The following is a 17,061-nucleotide window of genomic DNA, read 5'->3' on the forward strand; positions in this document are numbered from 1 at the left end:
ATTAGGGCGTGAGTGTTATAAAACGGCCATGTTAAATATTGTGAGCATAGGCTTCATTTGCATAGCTTGAAAGTGTTCAAACCAAAAAGTAAGCTATGTGTCCTGTTGGAACTACCTCAACATGAAAAAGTGATTCTAAGAGCAGCGGGCACTCCTTAAATAAAGCTACAAAACGCCAAACAGTGATCCTTGTCCAACGTCAAATGAGAACATCATCAAAACTGAGTCATCCATTCTCACCATTAGGGATGAGTAAGGCCTTGCAGTACAATATAATTGGAATTGGCAAAAAAATCAGAAGAAGTTTCAGATCAAATGAACAAGAAAAAAACAAGCGGGTAAAGTGAAAAAATGTTCTGTGGACAGATCCATTATTTTATGCATTTTAGCTTATCATCAGTAGTCATCTCTTAAGGCTTACAATGGGTCCCCAAAAGTGTAGTGCTGGCTGAAAACTAGGATAAACAGAGCAGCGACATCAACAAAACAAATCTCAAAACGGTTGCATTGCATTTACCCAAACTGTCAATACATTTTGGCATTCAGATATTGGTGGTTTCAAAAAAAAATATTCCTACTTTTCTGGTTTGTATTAAAGTACATTCTCCCCACTAGTGATGGATAAAAGGAAGACTAGAACGAGTACGCTTTTTTTTCTTTCTTTGTCTTTCAACAGGCAAAACGTTGAGAAGATAAGGAATGGGATGCTGCAAGGCTGTTGGGACATTGATTTGGACTTTGTCACGGACACAGTCAGTTAGTAAAGTCAACATCCTTAGAAACAGTGTATGGAATCAGATAACCATCATCTTATGAATCAAAAGACGTTTGAAACAGTTTCCCCTTGATCTTTTGCCCTTTTTATACAACTGATCTATTGCGCCCTCACTGGGTTTACTAGGGTAATGCTCAAACCTGTGAATACGACCCATCGATGTCAAGGATCCCACTGTGTACTCAAACATACATAAACACACATACAAGTGAGTTCTCTGAAGAACATGGTGTGGATGGGTGGCTCGGGCAAAGCTTTGCAGAGGGAATCTACACAATTTGATCTACTACATTCTGTAATGGTTCTGCTTGTATGAACTACAAGAATGATCTGGGCTGATGGGCAGAGGAAACAACTCCTTATGAAACTCAACGATGATAGTTTTTTCATCCTGACAGTGTGTAATGGCTTTCTCTTCTTTCCCTGGGGTTGACTTGGTCACTTACAGCACAAACACGAGAAACACAATGACAGAGCATCAACACGTATCCCCAAAGCTTCTCATTACCTGATGCACTCACCGATGCGTGCACACATTCCCTCAAACATGGTATATAGCAAAATACACCTTTACAAAAAATTTAATGGTTGCGTTTACCTTACGTAAAAGAGATCCTGGCCCCTCATCACAGAAGAGCACTGTTACATCACCCTTGCGCTTCACAAAGCCAATGGCACTAGCCAAAAATACTGCCTAACTTAAACTAAGACAAAGAGGTCTTTGCCTGCAAAGACCTGCGTGAAACATTTCCATATAGAAAAGGATATATTTGGTGAAGACTATATAGTTGGATGAGGTGAAACTATCGGTATGACAAATGCCAACGATTGGATATGCATGTTATCTTTCTGTCTGTCTCTAAGTACTTAGAAAGGGACTGCAGGCCACAAGCTGTCAGAGGAGCTATCCTTAGCTCTTCTGTCTGTAGAGAAAGATAAAAAGCCAGGCAGAAGCTCAGACCTAAAGTATCAGGTGTTGACAAGGCCTAGTATGAGGCCAGACCGTGACTTCTGTAGGTATGCTCTCAGCGACCTTGAGAAAGGCAGCCTTGAGAAAAGAAGAAGTCTCAATTACAACAGTTCAACGAGTAAACAAAAATCACTGGAATGCTTGTCAAAGAAGGTGAATTGAACAAAATGGCTGTCTTATGGTGTGTGTTACGCCAATCAAGAACATTCAGCAATCAGAATTGTCTAATTTTGAAATATCACCCCCCCCCCCCTTTCATCCACCACCCAGGCCTGTGCGTTGCTAAAGAGGGAAGAGGTGGAGGTGGGGGGTATCAGGAGTGAGGATAGCACTACTACTCCCTCTTGTCAGCTGCTTTTGACTGCTCCCTCTGGATCATGCAGCGACGCACAATGCTGTCAAAACTCCCCAAGTAGAAGAGAGCTATGGTCCGGAACAGTCCCATAGTCACAATCTGTACAGGAGGAGAGGGGGGGGGGGGGTGGGGGGATTAGACAAATTGTTGGTGTCCAGGCAGCAGTGAAGGAAGTGTGGGGGAGCCAGTACCTGCTGGAGGCCCTCAGTGATGGAGGTGACGGGCGACATGCCGCAGGTGAGTGCAGAGAGCATGTAGCCGTCGGGACCCACGGAGCTGTTAAAGTTCCCCTGCTGCAGGAGGAGACGGGGGGGGAGACAGAGAGAGAAGCAAGGAGGTCAGACCTCCGTCACACAGCAGAGAGGCCCTCCTGAGTACCAACACTGTGGGATGAGGCTGGGTGAAGGAAGGGGCCCAAGGGGGGTCCAGTCACCTACCACAGCGTCCTTCACAAACACCTTGGCCACCAGCTCCGGCTGACACACGCCGGACGTCTCAGAGATCAGCTTGGTCTCTAAGGGCTGAGAACACGGAGGGATTCAAATATGGTTCAGGAAACACGAATGTTCCTCCACTGTGTGTCGTTTCCCCCCCTCCATAAGGACACGTGCTTATAGGCCTTGAGGATTTTGCTAACTTGTGCATTCTGTCTTAGTGTGGAATCACGGATGGTTAACACGACTAGCGGATTACAGGAGGTGTGGACCCCAGTCATCAGACTTGGACCTGAAATAATGTGGACTTGAAAACATCTGAAATGGCTGACTTGTGGGTGTCTGACTTGAGTTACAAACTCACGTATTGTTACTGTAAATTTTTGGTGTGCATTCAAACTAATTTGCCGCAGTCAGGTGGATGAATACAGCGCTAATTGTGTCATGCATCATTAAGATTCTATGTTCTTGGGTGCAGATTCACTACATAAACTAAAGGGATTTGCATCATCAAATGAGGACTTGCTAGACAAGATTTATGCTTGCAATTCAAAAATATGTTTGTTTCTTTTGACCTATTGTAACTTAGAAGCTTTAATATTGCTATTACAGTGCAGATACGGCCAGATGAGCAGTGCTGTCTAACAATGCACAATATTGAATCAGCTTCTTTCAAAAGATGTTCTCAAAGGATGAAATGCTGGCTGGCTAACTAACAGCAAGACCATATAAAATTGATTTTGTCATGAGTGAATAAATGCGTTTACTGAAAAATCTGCTTACGTTATGTGGACACAAAATCTATCTATAATTCCAGAAATCTGTGTGTGTGCGTCATCGAATCAACAAACCAACATCTTGATCACTGGTTGCATCACAGGCACTGAAGACTCAAAGCTCAAAATGAGATACTAAAGACTTGACGCTAAATGACATGGGACTTTCCAAACAATAACTTTGACTTGAACCAAAAATATTTGGACTCGCAAAATAGTGACTTGTTGCTGCTGGCACCACTCACCTTGCTCTTGTTCTCCTCTGCTAGGCCTGGAGTGTCGGTGTCAGGAGGGTAGGCCAACGTCACATAGATATTATAAGGCTTCATCTAAATGGAAGCACAGAGGAGTGAGGCTCTAATGAAACTCCACAGACAGACCCAACCAGTGTTGGGGTGACGCGTTACTGTAATCAGATTACATTTGTCTGTGATGCAGTAATGTAACGCATTACTGTTGATAAACAGTAGATAAAAAAAGATTTAAAAATGACTAGTAATGTGTAATCTATTACTTTTTTTGAGTAACTACCCCAACACTGGACCCAACACACAACCAGCACACGAGTAGGAAGTACTGAATTCAGATAGCAACCTTTCATGTTCACATGCTTGTTGACAGAATGGGTCTCGGCTACCGGTAGGGTTGAGGGGACTGAGTGAGAGGGACTCTGTACTGGACTCACCTCCATCTGCAGGGCCTCGGCCAGCCCTCGGAGGGCAAACTTAGATGGGGAGTAGGCCGTGTAGCCAAACAGGCCGATCTGGCCCGCCTGAGAGGACACGAACATGACCCGGCCCATCCTCCGCTCTTTCATGGTGGTGATGACGGCCCGTGTCGGGTACACACTCCCCAGGTAGTTCACCTCCATCAGTCTCTGTTGGAGAGATGAGAGGACTGGTACATGGAAGGGATGTGTAAGACAACCCCGCCCCTCTCCCGCACGCACGCACGCACACACCTTCACAAAAGTGCTGACCTCTGGTCTCTTTCGTCATTGCCTTTGTCGTAAGGGGGAGTTATATTTCTACAATCGGAGGCTTAGTAGTAATTGAAGATCACAGGTTCTCTCGTATTCTTTGGCACACACAAACACGCTTTCCACTCGTGATTATTTCAGCAGTGGAACACAGTGGGTGAGCCAGGACACCCTTCACCTCCTGATAGGTGCTAAGCCTCTTTCCCTCCTCCAACTGCAATCGAACCTCTGTATATGCTGCATCTTTAAATTGAAATTTGACCCCTTGCTTAAGCTACACGTAGAAACAAGACCCTCTTGATCCTAAAAGGGGAATGCATCATTCTGTCTTTGACATTTGTGCAGCGTAGTTCATCTTGGGGTTTGATGCAATATTCTTTGATTGAACTTGGGAGGAACTGGAACTGAACTGGAATAAACTCTAGCACTCATCTGCAGTGTCCTGGATAATTACTCACTCTGAAGCGATCCACCTCCACTTCCTCAAACTTTCCAGCGATGGATGTCCCGGCACAGTTGACCAGCATATCCACAGGGCCCAGCTTCTCCTGAGCCTGGAGTTAAAGGTCCCATGACATGAAAACTTTAGGAGGTTATTCAACATTAATACGAGTTCCCCTAGCCTGCCTTTGGTCCCCCAGTGGCTAGAAATTTCAAGAGGTGTAAACCAAGCCCTGGATATTCTTCTCCGCCTTTGAGAAAATGAGAGCTCAAACGCTCGGTTTTGAAAATCCCCTATTGTGATGTCACAACAGGGAAGGTTACCTCCCCTTTCTCTGCTTTGCCCGCACAGAGAATTTGGCCCACCAATGAGAAAATGAGCTACGACCGTGCGAGCGCGACATTGGTTTTTCCTCGAGACATCATGGCTTGCAAACAACCGAAGCATGGCAGTTAGCCCCGCCTCTTTCTTCCTCACAGCATTTAAAGCTACAGACACAGAAACAGCGTGTCCTGAGGAAAGCTCATTGTAGGACTGCTCGTAGTGCCTGTAATTCTGCACCAAGGCTGAATTTCGGGAAAGACACTTCAGATACAGTAATAGGGGACCACTAAGGCCTATATAAAAGCATCCAAAAACAGCATGTGATGGGATCTTTAAACAAAAAGGATGGCTCAATTACTACAGTCAAACAGGAAATTGTGCTAAATGTCTGGTGTGATCTAATTAAAAGCAATCCATTACCTGCTTTATGACACTCTCCACCGGGCCATAGTCCTTGGAGACATCAACAGATATGCAGAGCACTACCTGAGTGAGACATTAAGAAAGAAAGAAAAATTATTTTGTTCAGAAAAATATGAGGAGGAAGGAGGTCTCAAGTATTTGATAACCCTTGTCAGTTATCTTTATAGAGGTTATTGACTTCATACTTGCTTATCATTTATCGCACACTTCTCCACTTCTTTTTTAGCTTGGAGAAGTTTACTCTGTGGAAAACAAAAGTGATATCAGTATGACATCTTCCGATAAAACAAGAAATAACAAAAAGATTAATACTGACCTCATCTCGTGCCACTAAAGTTATGAAAGCACCTTGCCTGTAACACTCCATGGCAATGCTTTTACCAATGCCGCTGGAACCCCCTTTCACCTTTAGAAATACATGGTAGGGAAGCAGAGTAAAGAACCTCAGGAGTTATATGAATTGATGAAATAGGAAAGATAAAATGGGAAAGAATCTACAGGTTTGAATAAAACTTTCGCAAAACAACATTTATTGAAGCACATGCGCAATATGATAGTTATTGCGACACATTTTAACATATTTTGTCCTTATGTCATTCCTGTATTGTGGGCGTGTCATAAGACGTTTTTTTTAATCCTGCAATACAAATTACTACATTGATGTTTGGGTAAACTCTCTAGACAATTGAGCAATTATTAGTAAACGTATCAAAACGACAAAGTTAGCCTGAAAAAAACGTTTGTTTGAGAGCCGTTTCACGAGCTACTAGTAGCCATCCAGCTAAATACACTTACCACAACGTGGGCCCCATTTAATTTTAAAGGTTTGGGGCTAATGAGAGGGGATATCATATACAACAGTAACACAAAGGCAACAATGAATGCAGCAACAACTAATAGCATGATGAAAGGCAGAAGAAGCCACCAAGAATTAATAAAAAGCCAATCCGCGATTGATGAACTCAATCCTTCCTCAGAGGACATGGGTAAACTTGTCGATTTCGTTAGCTAGCTAAAGCTAACGTAGGTTTCTTCGGCAAATCAGTAGAAGGCGCTTGTCAAATGGGTGGAAATTAAATTTAGAGGAGGAGTTTTAAATAGCTTGCAGTATTTGCAGTCACAGACATCTACTTATCATAAATTAAACTTGGACCTTGGCTCTACGACTAATAGCTATATGTTGCCCAGCGTAGTAGTTGCAACATTCACCAAAACAAATGGAACTGTGCACTTTGAACGGGCTACAATGCTAGTATTGCAGTAGGTATTTGTAGTTTCAAAATCGTATCGCAGGCTGTCACCTGACGGGAACTTGAACTGGCATACACTCCACTTCCCAAAATGCAGCAGTACATTTCCTCATTGTTGGTGTAACTGTGGTTGTGTGCCGGCTTAACTGATTGGTGGTTGACTATGGATCCCAAAGACATCTTCATTCCCGATCGTGCTACAGTAAAGACCCTAAACATATTTCTCAGTATTACTTTTATTTACATGTTTGGAAAGAAAAACATTTTTTTTACCTCTTCACAGAGATTACCTGTCTCTAGATACGTTTACAGTAACGTGAGTTAAATAGACCACGCCAAAGATGTACCCAACTCTGAATGAAAGACTTGTCTTCAAAATACCAACACCTTTAGTGCATAGTAATATAGTTGTATACAACCTTTAAATGAGAAAATACATTAAATGTATCATACTACATACCTAGCAATGATGACAAAACACAAGTTTAAGCAGTGTCTGTATATCAACTTCCAAATTCAAAAATAAAATGAATATATTTCAGTAATTTCTTTAGAAGGCACGTGGTATGCATTGCCACTGAATATGGCCTCATTTCAAAGGTGGTCTCTGTTTGGAAAACACTATCGCATCTGCTCTCTTGTTCTTCAAATCTTGAACTCAAACAACATTTTATTCGATCCTCAGTATCCGCCCTTCATAAGAGTAAGGCTTAGACAGGCACCATCTCTTTTCAGTAGTTGCCGTTGGGAGGATCAGCAAAGCTTTGCAGGGAGGGTATGTGAGAATGGGCAAATTGTATGTAGTGTGTAAGGGGGGGTCAGAGTTACAAATACAAAGTTATTTTAAAAGAGTGTAAATATACACACTCCTTGAAAGCTAAAAACTGATCCAGTACCTTTGGCTATCCTGATACACTAAAAGCAGAAGAACAATGAACTACTCAAATAAGATGGTGGTGGAAGAATTTTTTTTTTTTTTTAGTTTTTTTGTTTTACATGGAACCATGGCCTAACATGTTCTTTCCTGAGTGTCAGTCAGTTCTTCTAACCCATTTTATGACCATCACCCTCTGACTTGAGGCCTTAATTCCACAAATTAAATATCTTATGAAAATACAATGGCATGCATTGTTAATTTAGTTTTCCATAAAGTATCTACTATAAAATGCTTTTCATCTTAGGAGTATAAAAAGAAGTAGAGTAATATGGACATTGGTGCTCACTGCAATCATCTTGAAGGCAATTGTACAGGTACCTATACATTTTACAGTCAAATTGTTACAAGGACAATGCACAACATTTTCTTGAAAGCATGATTTACATGAGGTTGAGTTTAATATGCATGTCTCTCAAATTTTAGGTTTATCCCAAAGTGCTGTCGACCTGCTCATATGTTCAAAATAAACAATTCCAAAACTGCAAATTGATCCCTAAGTAGTTGTCCATGTGCCAATTATCAAGTCAACTGCATGCACCCCACACTTTCAAGTCCTTAATCCGCTTTGGACAATGGAGGACATCAGAAAACATATTAATCTTCAAGCTCCTGTGTGGCCAACTAGACTAGCCTAGCCAGTCATGTGGCACACTTGAGCCAATTGATGAGCCATAAAGTGGAGGAAGATTGAAAAGAAAAAAGAGGTAAAGAAAAAGAACACTTAACAATCAATTTCTTCGCTTTGGTTAGACTTAAAGGCTCCATTTAACCCTCTTGTCCGAAGTCCTCTGTGAATTTTTTCAGCTTGTCCAGATCTGCCTCATTGACGGTAGGCTTCGTGCTGGCAAGGGACCTCAGCATATCAGGCTGCAAAGAAGGAAGAACATATCATGGGGATGTTGTTTTAATGTTCATGCACGTGACAGGATACAAATGACAGGACTGTTAATGCGCTCACCATGCTGACAACAGGTTCCAACAGCTTTTCTCCAGGGACATCCATCCACGTCATTTCAACGGCATTTGGGTCTCCAGGAGAACATGGGGTCAGAAGGTCATCGATGAGCATGTTAGGATCATCTCTCGATGGTCCTCGTACCTTCAACCAGAGCCACCCAAGTTAAACACAAATACGGCAACCAAGACACAGCACAGATGAGGCCCGAGACTTTCGAAAACAGTGCCAACAACCAATCCTATGGAAACAAATCTTACATATACGTACCCGTTTGAAGTGGGTGGCAGACTGCACCTTCCTGACGGGCTGCATGAGAGCGTCTCTGACGATGATACTGACGTCAGCTCCAGAGTAGCCCTCGGTCTTCTTGCCGAGGGTGACAAAGTCAGAGTCATTGAGGCTGGTGGCTGTGGAGCCCAGATGAAGCCTAAACATGAAGGAGCGGGCATGTTCCTCAGGCAGGGGGATGTAGATCCTCTTCTCAAACCTGACACAAACACACCAGAACAAGTTGAGGACAACAGCTGCAGTGGCCTAATTTCCTATATACATCTGTTTTGGATTATTGAAAATAAATTAAAATACAGGACATTATGTCATGTCAATTTAAAGTGATCATACAAGCATACAATGGAAAAACCTAGATATTATGCTTGAAAATGATATGGTTTTTTATTATCGATGGCCAGGACAGCCTATTACCTTCTTCTGATGGCTGAGTCCAATGTCCAGGGGATGTTAGTGGCCCCGAGGACCAAGACTCCCTCATTGTCATTTCCAACCCCTGCAGAAAGACAGACGTGCTTAGTTAAATGACAAAATGGCTGTATCCCAATTCCCAAATATCTCAGAATTTAGTATGCCAAAAAAAGAATTACAATGCATACAAAATAGTATGGTAGTATGGGTATTGGGATGCACCCTTAGTATGTCCTAATGGAATACGGCACAATTTCCAACTACATCCGGTAGCATTCTGCAGTATGCAAGCCAGCATGCTTTTCTGATCATGTGCAGCAGAAGGGGCATCAACCGCAGAAACAAAGGTAAAATAGCAGATACCAATACTGTCTGTCTTTGCCAGTTCAAGGTGCACCTACATGACAAAGTAGTATGTCCCAACAGTATGCATACTGCATGCAACAGAATGTAAGGTCAGCTGTATTACCTTCGAAAAGTACAAATATGCTATTCGGGACACAAATCTCCCAAAATAATTTGTATTATTTTGCCGTATTACAACCAATTGCAAAGTACTTTGGCAACTCACATTACAAATAAACAGTCACTGGGCTTTTATTTTTTCAAAATATTATAGAACAATCCTGATGTGAAAAAGAAATCATGGAAATTATTAACACAAAAATCCTTTATGTGCTAAATTATGGTTTGTTAAAAGCCTCAAAATAAAGGAAATTCAAATCACCACCACAACCCTAACTTGACCGCTTGTTCCAGAACTATGTTGTTCTACTGTAGCAAAAAACCCTGAATACATGACAAAACACCTTGTTTGTGCATCACAAACCACAACTTAACATTCAGACATAGTTTTGGGGTTTTAATTAATACAACCCGCATTGAAGATAAGCTTTTGGATAATTTGAAGAGACCCTACATTCTCTTCTGATCTCTGCAGTGTCCCTTACCTTGCATCTGAACCAGGAACTCAGTTTTGATACGACGGGCAGCCTCACTTTCATTCTCACTTCTGGAGCCACACAGGGAGTCAATCTCATCTATGAAGATGATGGAAGGCTTGTTATCCCTCGCCAGGCTGAACAAAGTTTTCACCAATCTGGAGAGTTGAAAATAGTGTATTTTTACCAAACAGTAAACTGACCAGTAATGTGCAGAACCCCAAGGATGATTATCCTCCAAAGAGACAGGGTCATTTCTGAAGTGACAATAACAAGGGGCTCACTTTTCACTCTCTCCCAGCCATTTGGATACCAGATCAGAAGAAGAGATAGAGAAGAAGGTGGAGTTGTTAGCCTCAGTGGCCACAGCTTTAGCTAGGTAGGACTTTCCTGTACCAGGAGGTCCAAAAAGCAGGATCCCTCTCCACGGTGTTCTTTTACCTTAAAAGACAGACAAGCTTGTCTGAGTGATCCACATTGTACTAGGACAAAATCATTTTCAATCAAATACCTGAAGAACTCAAATAATTTATCGATGCATCATCTTCAGTGTTGTCTTCACCCACATCAAGTAAAAATAACATGAAGACAATACTTCTGCACTACCTGTGAAAAGGTGGGGGAATTTGATAGGCAAAATAACAGCTTCTTTCAGTGCTTCTTTGGCTCCTTCTAATCCAGCAACATCGTTCCACTTGATATTTGGCTTTTCCATAATAATTGCGCCTGGAGGAAGTGAAAACATATTAGTCAGGGGTAATGCAGATAAGACAGACATGGCCTAAAACTACTAATCTATAAATGCATTTTCAGTAACCACGAACAATACCAACATTTCACAGGCTCCCTCGTAGACTGTAGGGGTGCAAAACCGAACCACATAAAAACAAATTGTTCAACATACAAACCACAGCCCCGTTTTTACATTCAAGCCGCGTTTTTTCGGATCTACGAGAAAACACATATACTTCAATACTTTGTCCTTCCCCTTTCCATTCCCAGAGAGCACCTGTCCAACGAACTGTCAGTATATATCAATGACAAGTCACGTACTGGAAGGAACTGGAGAGGCAAATCATACGAAGCTAGGCAAGATAAGAATGTGTGGAGAATGGAGATGGCATGTGGAAGTGAAAGGTTAGCCTTTGAGGATGTACCATCGTCTTTTAAGTCACCTGTGTGGCAACATTTTGGATTTAGTGTTGACTACAATAGCGATGGAGCAAAGCTCGTCGATAAAATCCTCTGAAATAATGTTGATTTCATATGCTATCAAATCTCTGGATGTAAGACAATGTTATTAATGCAGAGAAAATACAGCGAGAACACTGAAATGGTAATGTTTTTCTCTTCCCCCTAATGTGCTAAACAAACCGAACCAAAACTGAAACCGTGACGCACAAAACACAATATAAACCGAACCGTGGGCTTGTTGAATTGTTGCACCCCTAGTAGACTGTTACATTCATACTGTATGGGCTGCAATAAGAATGAGCTTAAGAGTACTGACCTGAGAGTTGGTTCTGGAACTTCTTTTTCTCCGGATCATCCCCTTCATCACTTTCATTCCTAAAACAATCAGTTACAGAACAACACATGACGGTTTAGCATATGGTCTACCTCTATCTAACGCATAAATGCAAGTTCAGTTTCCCCTTGTCATGGCTGAGTCATTACATTCCATCAAACTGTATGGGTGACAGCATCTGAACAGGTTGAGTCCAAAGCCCCACCCACAAACGCACCCTTTGTCGTCTGAATGAGACTCCTTTACAGGCTTGGCAGGCGGAGCCTTCTCTTTCTTCTTCAGGTATTCCTTCAGCTTCTCTGCTCTGTCCAGGTACTCTGCACACTTGGCCCTGATGCTCTGTTTGGCCTTGTCGCCCTGAGCTTCATCTGATAAAAACAGAGAAGGACATTTGAGAAATGGCAACAAAAAGTCCACTGGTGGGGAAAACTTTAAATAGGACAATGTCTGCTAAGACATAAACTATAGAGGATATACTACTAAACCTTGGAAAATGAATACACGTTTGAAAATGAATGGACCATTTTCCCTCTGAAAGAGGTAACAACATGCAAATATGAGACTTACATTTGACCACATGAAGAAAGTACTGAACAGCATGCTGGTACAGGCGCAAAGCCTCCTCATAGTTCTGAGCTTTATCCTCCTGTGCAGCCTTGCTGGCCAGATCGATGGCTTTCTAAAAGACAAGTAGGCAAGAGCCAAGATTGACATCCATCAAACCAGCAGGTTTAAATACATTTATTTTCGAACAGTGAAATGAACCGCACCCTCTCTAAACCAGGGATTAAACACTTTGTGAACAATATTCTAAGCATAGCAACACAAACTTCAATATTGATTCAAACTAAATAACTACAAACAGGTGGCTTTAAGACATTCGTTTCATGACAATACAACACTACATTATAAAGTGTAATTTGAAAGGATACTCTTATAAAAACAAAGTCTGTACTCTCTGGAATTGGCAAGCTCCAAACTCCACTGTGTGTGTGCGTCATGATACTTTTTCAGATATCAAAACAAACACACAGCAATAATCCAATTAGATAACTAACAGGCACATAGCTAGAAACCCCGGTCCTATGCTAGCTAGAGTCAAATAGCTATACCAAGGAGTCAAGAATGATAAATTGGTCGTACGCTAGCTACGGGATAGATAACCATTAGCTCTAGCTTTGAAAAAATAATTCGAGTTAATAAGGCGATCTGACAACTGAAAGTTGCTTAAATCACATGGTAGTTTAAATGTTGGGTTTCGATATCACATAATCGCAATCATGGATAATGCACATGCTTTAAACAATGTATTAGGGTACTGTAGGGCTGCGGGCCCAATGTTAATGTGCAGCTAGCTAGCTAGCTAAATGGTTAATGTACATGAAAGCCTACCTTAGTCAAATCCCAGCTAACGTCAGCTAACTTGAGTAGCAAGCAGATTTAAAACAGACCTAGTTGCATTTTTGTAACTGCTGAAATAACATAACGAAAGCAGTTCGACAGAAGAGGTTGATTCCCGATCCCAAGCGCTAGGTAGCTAGCTAGAGCTAGCTACAGTAGCTGGTGAATCTGTCAAACTTACCTGTAAATTGTTGTTGGCAGCCATAAGGGCTGAATACTTATCAAAAGATCCCAACGAATAAAAAATTTCAATAAATACACCCTATGGTTGTTAATTATGAGTACGGCAGTTACGTAAAGTAAATATTTCGCTGGCTAAATAACTTTGAAGTTGATTGTTTTCCTTTTCTTATAGATCGTTGTTAAAAACACAGCGAAGACAGAGAAACTTCCGCATTGAAGTCGAGTTGATTTCCGTGGGGCACAGAGCCTACGTCATCCACTGACGCACCCAGAAGTCAGAGACGAATAACAACAAGCTAAACATACTGTATTCAGCCAGAGACGTAGCCAAGACAGAAATGTGAAAACAAAGCAAATCCATTACCACCTCTGGTGTAAAGTGGGCATTCTTATTTGTTCTTGTGAAAGCAGAGTTGGATAAAGATGTAGATCCTTGCAGTAAAAACTCAAGAGGGTGAACTTGAGAAGCTTAATAAGTGCCCACTTGACTTTTGCCCATTTTTTGACTCGTTCTCCTGAACCTTGTGAAATTAGAGCAACAACTACAAACATGAGCCTATTATCAACATGTAAAAATCTGCATTGTCTAAAGACCTCTTTGTTTTCTAGGTATTGCTGAAGCTCCTCGACTCTGTCCAGATAGAGTTTACATCTATCCCTGATCTTCTGGTTTCCCTCTTTACCTTGGGGTTCACCTGAGGGGTTCAAAACAAAATGACAGACACTTGTTAAATTGATTCACTGAAGGTAATCAGACTATAAATAATTATTTTCCGCCAGGGTGGAGCATCGTCTCGGTTTTACATAGACTAGGAAGCACTATGAGATCAGTTACATACGCTTTATAATGTGCAGGAAGTACTTGACCGCATGCTGGTAGGAGCGAATAGCCTCATCATAATTCCCAGCCTGGTCTTCTTGGGAAGCCTTCTGTGCTATGGCTATAGCTTTCTGGAGACAGAGAAAAAACATAATAAGGATCTCATAGCATCCACTGTTCCAGATCACTCCACAGCATAGTGGTCTTAAAAAATATCCCCATTTATTTGAGGAAAGGTAGCCTAAATTGTGAAGTAGATGGTCAATGTAATATACCAAAAGGACAAACTCAGAATATCCATGTAGTGCTGCAACTATATTTAAACTCCATAGTTTAAAAAAGAAAAAGAAAACAAAAAATTCAATTCAGTTTTTCAACCATTTGTGCACCAAATCCACTGTAACGCCCCCAACATCCCTGTGGACAACTTAAGGACTACACAGTTACATTTTTAGCAACACTTACATCATTAGTTTATGTAGCCCTCCATGACAGCAACAATGTAGGTCTACAATGCCATATTGGTATGTATTTACCATGCAACAGATTCAACTCTGACTATTTCTGATATTGTCAATCAGTGGGGTAGTCTAAGTCTTATGCTATTATCTCAGATCCCCTAAGTAGAGGCTGGATTCTAATGCACACAAAATGAATCATACTGAAACCAAGACCAAGTTCTGAGATTCAAAGTAATCAGTCCATTTACCTGTAGATTTGTTGGCTCCATGGAAGACAGAGGTTGTCACAGTATGCGAAGAATCAACAGAGTCTCGAAAGATCTTCACTATCCCAGTTTCGTTTAGCCATACAGCCATTTCCTTGTTGTAAATCTCTTCAGGGAGCACATACAGGTCCGAGTGACAAACTTGCTGCCTACAAGAATGATAACAATGTCGTGTTGTGGTAGCCGCCTGTCTGTGAGTCATTATGTCAAGCCTGTTACTCAAGAACAGAAAATATACTGGAGAGCCAGTAATAGACTACTAACAAGCTTAATGGTTCATAATGAATTGTATTATTTGATGATTTTTTTAACAAATAAACTGAAGCTGTATTTTATTTTGTTTTAAACCACATATAGCGGAATTGTATTTGTACAGCAAATATGATTATAGATTTGATGGTGTTTTTTGAGTGGTTCTGTTATTTTCTGAATGTATGTGTAAAGGATTATCTAAAACGGGGACTCTGACCTCAATTCTGCTCCATTAAATGAGTTATGCTGTCATTTTTTATCCACTAGATGTCACTGAATAACCATAAAATTGGTAAATAGGCTAAGCTCCAGATTGGAAGCTTGCCACAGGTGAACCTCCATACAGATTCCCACCACTATGTCCCCAAGAGGCCTATCCCTCTAGACTAATTGGGTGTGCTCAAGCCTTCGGCGAGAGCACAACCTTTGTTCTCTCACATATATATTATTATTTATTTTTTTATTTATTTTTGCCCCCCTAAGACTCAGTCAATATTTGGCCTACATAGACAACGTATGTGTCAAAAGTTTCGTCTTGGTAGCGATTGAGTTGCTTCTATTGGAATTTACGTTCAGTTGCATGGTTTAGGCTCAAGTTAAGTTTTTGTGGCGAAAAGTGAAGCTAACGGTGGCTAATTTGCTAGCCACAGTCACTGACGTTACTAACGTCACTACGTCACTAACGTCACGAAAACACGCGTGACTACCTTTGGCAGAACATTCGTTTCGCATCTGTTAACTTGGGGGATAGCTAGGCTAACTATAGCTTTACTGCAAGGCAGCTGCAGAAACGCCACAAGCACAGAGGTGACACAATCGTTAAAATAAACATTCCTCACATATACATTTTCGTTGTAGGTTTTATTCTGACATTAGTAAACGATTTGTTGGTGAAATGACCATTACCTGTGGTTTCAAACCAGTGTAGCTCACTGCAACGCTGTAGCTTACGCGAGACACACTACAAAAACATCTACACTACAGTACACAGCTGTTTAGGAAGTCAAACGGCGACAGAACATGTTCGGCACTCCCCTTACTTAAATCAAAAGTCTAACTACTAACCTGAACGTCATTGCCACAGCCTAAACGTTGTCAATCTGTTCATGAAAATAATTAATTTCAGCTTAAACCGTACAACGGAACGTTAAATCCAATTCAACCAACGCAATCGCTACCAAGACGAACACAGCAGTGGTCTAGTACTGTACTGTAGTAGTACAATTTACCGGGGCAGCTTCTCCACACAGGGCTATATCGCATTTTGCGTTGTTACTGACAATGATCGCTACCAGTGAGCTTTTTATGAATGAGCGATTTTCCACTAAATAAATGTCAAGCTTATTTACGTTTTGGGGGGCATATTTTCAGTTAGCAGATGGTACTGTTTGAATCGCGATTCCACCTTCTACTGCCGGGTAACGTCGTAGAATAATCTTCAAAGGAGGTTCTTTATTAATGAATGAATGCAATGAGTAGGCTAAATGCCTGAAAATATCATGAGAAGGGAAAAACTTAAAATGACGTTTAAATCATAGAGATTAGGTCAATTTTTACACCGGTCTGCCAAATGTATTCGTTTTGATAAAACGATGAGGCTGCCTCTTGCAGGGGAAATGAGAAGACATCTATTTCATTCTACACTTCACTCGTATTTTGAGTTGTAAATGAGCAGCAAAAAAAAGATGCTTTTAAATCTATGTAATATTTATACATAACTATGCATTTTTATATAAAATATACAGGAATATCAGTTGTAAAAATGGCATTAAAATTCTTGTACAACCGACGCAAGCAAGCACACCCTACAATTTCCCCAGAAAGTGTACCCTCTCTAGTTTAAAGTAGATCAGTATACTAGAAGGAGACAAAAAGCAATAATTTTGG

General features: G+C 41.2%; 2 protein-coding genes across 3 annotated transcripts; both read right to left on the bottom strand.

The window, feature by feature from the left end:
* Nucleotides 1-354: 354 nt before the first annotated feature.
* Nucleotides 355-6,786, bottom strand: kdsr (3-ketodihydrosphingosine reductase). Its single transcript, XM_062482506.1, has 10 exons — nt 6,274-6,786; nt 5,795-5,884; nt 5,664-5,720; nt 5,476-5,541; nt 4,748-4,843; nt 3,996-4,187; nt 3,556-3,639; nt 2,538-2,621; nt 2,292-2,393; nt 355-2,199 (listed from the first exon to the last, which is right to left on the bottom strand). Exons 1-10 carry the CDS (start codon nt 6,460-6,462, stop codon nt 2,080-2,082), a joined length of 1,080 nt encoding a protein of 359 aa, XP_062338490.1. The 5' UTR covers nt 6,463-6,786; the 3' UTR covers nt 355-2,079.
* Nucleotides 6,787-6,948: 162 nt separating this feature from the next.
* Nucleotides 6,949-15,057, bottom strand: vps4b (vacuolar protein sorting 4 homolog B). Of its 2 annotated transcripts, XM_062482504.1 has the most exons (13): nt 14,905-15,057; nt 14,215-14,326; nt 13,970-14,070; nt 12,359-12,470; nt 12,009-12,159; nt 11,774-11,832; nt 10,870-10,989; nt 10,548-10,704; nt 10,273-10,421; nt 9,326-9,407; nt 8,891-9,110; nt 8,624-8,764; nt 6,949-8,532 (listed from the first exon to the last, which is right to left on the bottom strand). In XM_062482504.1, exons 1-13 carry the CDS (start codon nt 14,923-14,925, stop codon nt 8,431-8,433), a joined length of 1,527 nt encoding a protein of 508 aa, XP_062338488.1. In that variant the 5' UTR covers nt 14,926-15,057; the 3' UTR covers nt 6,949-8,430. The 2 variants fall into 2 exon arrangements, with proteins under 2 accessions (XP_062338488.1, XP_062338489.1); XM_062482505.1 differs by lacking the exons at nt 13,970-14,070; nt 14,215-14,326; nt 14,905-15,057 and adding an exon at nt 13,374-13,889.
* Nucleotides 15,058-17,061: the final 2,004 nt, after the last annotated feature.

Source organism: Osmerus eperlanus, chromosome 16 (assembly GCF_963692335.1).
Source record: "Osmerus eperlanus chromosome 16, fOsmEpe2.1, whole genome shotgun sequence".
Taxonomy (NCBI): Eukaryota; Metazoa; Chordata; class Actinopteri; order Osmeriformes; family Osmeridae; genus Osmerus; species Osmerus eperlanus.

Excerpts from the sequence above, each read along its gene's own strand:
- kdsr (XM_062482506.1), bottom strand. The coding sequence starts at position 6,462 with ATGTCCTCTGAGGAAGGATTGAGTTCATCAATCGCGGATTGGCTTTTT. Across the intron at positions 5,542-5,663 it reads GTGCGATAAATGATAAGCAA|GTAGTGCTCTGCATATCTGT; the intron begins GTATGAAGTCAA and ends TGTCTCACTCAG. Across the intron at positions 2,200-2,291 it reads TCACTGAGGGCCTCCAGCAG|ATTGTGACTATGGGACTGTT; the intron begins GTACTGGCTCCC and ends CCTCCTGTACAG.
- vps4b (XM_062482504.1), bottom strand. The coding sequence starts at position 14,925 with ATGGAGCCAACAAATCTACAG. Across the intron at positions 14,071-14,214 it reads CTTCCTGCACATTATAAAGC|GTGAACCCCAAGGTAAAGAG; the intron begins GTATGTAACTGA and ends TGAACCCCTCAG. Across the intron at positions 9,408-10,272 it reads GTTCCTGGTTCAGATGCAAG|GGGTTGGAAATGACAATGAG; the intron begins GTAAGGGACACT and ends GTCTTTCTGCAG.